Below are 3225 nucleotides of genomic sequence, written 5' to 3' on the forward strand. Positions count from 1 at the left end.
GAGGCCACGGGGAGTTCCTCCAGCTCCTTCCTTAGGCAGAGATGAGAATCAGAAATAACCGGCTGTGAGCAGAACAAACCTGATCCCGTACTGGTTCCACACCGACTCTCCTCCCCGCCGCTCGCGTGGTGCTTTCCCATAACGATATTTGAATACTAAGGAAATAAGATTGCAAAATAAGATGTTAATGAGAAAGCCCGGGTTAAAAAGGAGATAAGAAACCAAAGGCTGGGTTTCAAACGCCCCAGCCTCTCAGCTACGGGGCTGTAGGCTTCCCTGGGATCTGCCACGAAGGAGGGCGACGTCTAGAATGAAATTTTTTTGACCGACAGTGCCAAGCAGCCAGCCCGAGCTTTAGGAAGAGCTGAGAGAAGGAGCACTGTCTGGTCTGATTTGAGAGGAGTCGGGGTACACCCATGTCACATCCCACGGGTCTCTTTCTGTTTCCATATGAGTCTGGCTGGTAGGTGACAGGAAAATGGAACTGCAGAAAGTTTTAAAAAAACACACAAGACTGTAATGGTAACATTTTGTTGTGACTTTACACCTGTATTATCAAAACGTTACGGTTGTAATCACAGCCACTGCTTACTGCTATATTTTTACCTTCCTCCCATCCAGTACTGTCGATTTCATCGGGAGCTGCTATTTTACCGAGATCTGCAAATGCAAACTGAAGAACATCGCGTGTTTGAAGTGGTGAGAACGCAAGGGCGCTGACCCCTCCCCAAGCACACCGCAATACGGTGTAACCCTCTCCCCCAGGCTGCTGCAGCGCAGGAGTTAAGGGCTGGGTGAACAGATTGCACACCCTATTGCAAATTTAACGCTGCTGGATAGAAACCCAGCCCACTGCTCCTGGGTATGGCTGCCAGTCTGTTTCTGCGCAAGTCCCCAGTGGAAATGTGACAACCTCGTCAGGAGTCTGAGTGTATGGGAAAGCTTGCATGCCACCTGCCTGATTAAATGTCTGCTTCAACACTGAGATAATCGTGTGAATAAGGGCGCAGTAAGAAGTACTTACTCATATTCTAATTAATAGAACATCCTCTTGGCAGATCTAGTTGTTGCTAGCAGATGGAACATGCTGTCACTAAAGTTCTTGGAGTTCTTTTATCCTCTCTGTTAATGCCTGATATTTAAGAGTAAAAACAACTCCCAAATAGCTCACAGTGATTTGAGACGATCCTCTCAGCTTCACAGTCAAGACTTTTACCTTGTTCAGATGTAAACGGTGGGAGGTTGTGATAGGAACACGGCATTTTATTTTTTAGACCGAAGTAGAGAAACAGCAATATCTCACCAGAGCGCATGACTGAGACACTAGAAAAATAGTTGTTCTGGGTTTTCAACCTAGGAGAGTGGATAAGGCTTCGATATTCTCATTACTCCAACTACTGATACTCTCCTGCGCACAGTTCTTCTGACAGATGGATTTTACGTGCGTGATGAACTTCTGCACTGATTCCAATGGAATCACTGGCCTTCAAAAAAAAAAAACCAAAACAAAACAGCATCACTTGCTGGTATGTAAACTAATCTGGATTACACAACTGAAGTTACTAAATCGTTCCCTATGCCAAAGATCTAAAACTTAGATATTCTGTAACTCCTGACAGATGTTCCCTAAATATTTAAGATGCTTGCTAAACTACGTTCCCTTAACTTTATCAAAATAGGAACGTTACGTCATGACCTAGTACCGTGGCTATTTACCATTAGTTTGAGCTGGAAATGCCAACAGCATCTATTCTTTCATCAGACATTGTGTTGCTCATTCTTTCACTTGTCTTTCCAGCGGTAACGTCGTCGGTTACCATGTGATTTCCCCCTGCAAGCCCTGCCTGCTGTCCTGCAACAACGGCCACTTGTGGATGTTCCACAGCCAGGCCGTCTTTGGCATCAACAGACTGGACCCTTCTGGTAAGGAACACGTGTGTTTCCTTCTCTTCCCTAAAATCTCGAGTTCTAAGCCCTCCTTGTAACGAGGCATCTTGGTATAGTTGGAGCGTACGGAGGGAGCGTGACATACAGAGGCACGAGGCGGGCGTTGCTGTGTCCCTCGTCCAGCAAACGCCTTTGGGGGAGTTACTTTGGAAATGAAAATTTGTAAAGTGGAAATTTGTCTTCATGGGAAAACTCAACCTATCCCTTCTGCGGGCAGAAGTCAGGATTTGCTGAAGCAATACTATAGCTAGCACAGCCAGCAGCTACTATTTATAGCGGTACGTATAGCTTTCCTAGGCCATTGGGCAGCTGTCCCATGGTCATGCTGTCACTTTGACCCCATAGAACGGACTCCTCCTCAGCTCAAGCTGAAACCACAGTTCACACTGGCTCGTTCCTTCAGCTCGGGGCTGCTGGGGTGCCAGGTGCCCATCATTTGCTCTGAGTCCTGGGGAGCGCATAGCATGCTGACAAATCATTTCTCCTCCTCGCAGATGGGAGTGACTTATTGCCTGAACGTTTCAGTGTCACCTGGGTTCCAGATCAATGCATTTAAAAATAAATCAGCCATCAGGGGATTATCAATAGCTACATGAATTAGCTATATAAATACATCTGTGGGCAGGGACTTATTCTTTGAATTATACTGCAAATAATAACACTTACAGGGTCACTTTGGAAGAAAAATAGGAAATAGTCTGGATATATTTATCATGAACGTGACTTAGCAGGTTTTGCAATGATTAGTTATTTTCTCTGAAAATAGACAGTTGTGCAATTTAAATAAGGTCACAATCCAAAAATACTTTTTTTTTTTTCTTCCTTTGTTGTCTTACCTCCTTCTCACCAGGTGTGAATGTATTGCTCTGGGGCAACTTGCCAGATTTGGAGGAGAGCACAGATGAAGATATGTCCTGCGTCTCTGAGGAGGAGTATATCAGATAAACGTTATCTACAATATGCTACAGTACCTTCCCTAGATTCATTGCATTGCTGTTTGGTTGGTTTGTTTTTTTTTTTCCCTGATGACCTGTCAGAGCTAAAACAATATAGGAAACCAGGAAATCTGGAAAACAATCCTAAAAAAAGGAAGGTATCATCTTCCTCTTTCACTGCAGCCTTCCTTAGCCTCTTGACTCTGCCTAGTGGGTATCTTCAGGCTGGAGACACGCCTTGGTTAGATCTGGAAATGCAGATGGAAGGTGCATTTACTGAGGTCTAGGTCTGTTTTGTTTTTACATTTAAGTCTCAACAGTTGATAATCCTCTTAACTGTCTG

The 3225-nt window shown here is 44.6% G+C and overlaps 1 protein-coding gene across 1 annotated transcript; it reads left to right on the forward strand.

Annotated features, from left to right (window-relative positions):
* Positions 1–581: 581 nt before the first annotated feature.
* Positions 582–2892, forward strand: LOC104459998 (protein FAM72A-like; the record flags this gene model as incomplete). Its single annotated transcript, XM_010079247.1, has 3 exons — positions 582–699; positions 1799–1923; positions 2798–2892. Coding segments are annotated over 3 exons (338 nt in total), but the record flags the coding sequence as incomplete, so codon positions are not given.
* Between the last annotated feature and the right edge of the window lie 333 nt (positions 2893–3225).

This window comes from Pterocles gutturalis, unplaced genomic scaffold (assembly GCF_000699245.1).
Source record: "Pterocles gutturalis isolate BGI_N339 unplaced genomic scaffold, ASM69924v1 scaffold46428, whole genome shotgun sequence".
Taxonomy (NCBI): domain Eukaryota; kingdom Metazoa; phylum Chordata; class Aves; order Pterocliformes; family Pteroclidae; genus Pterocles; species Pterocles gutturalis.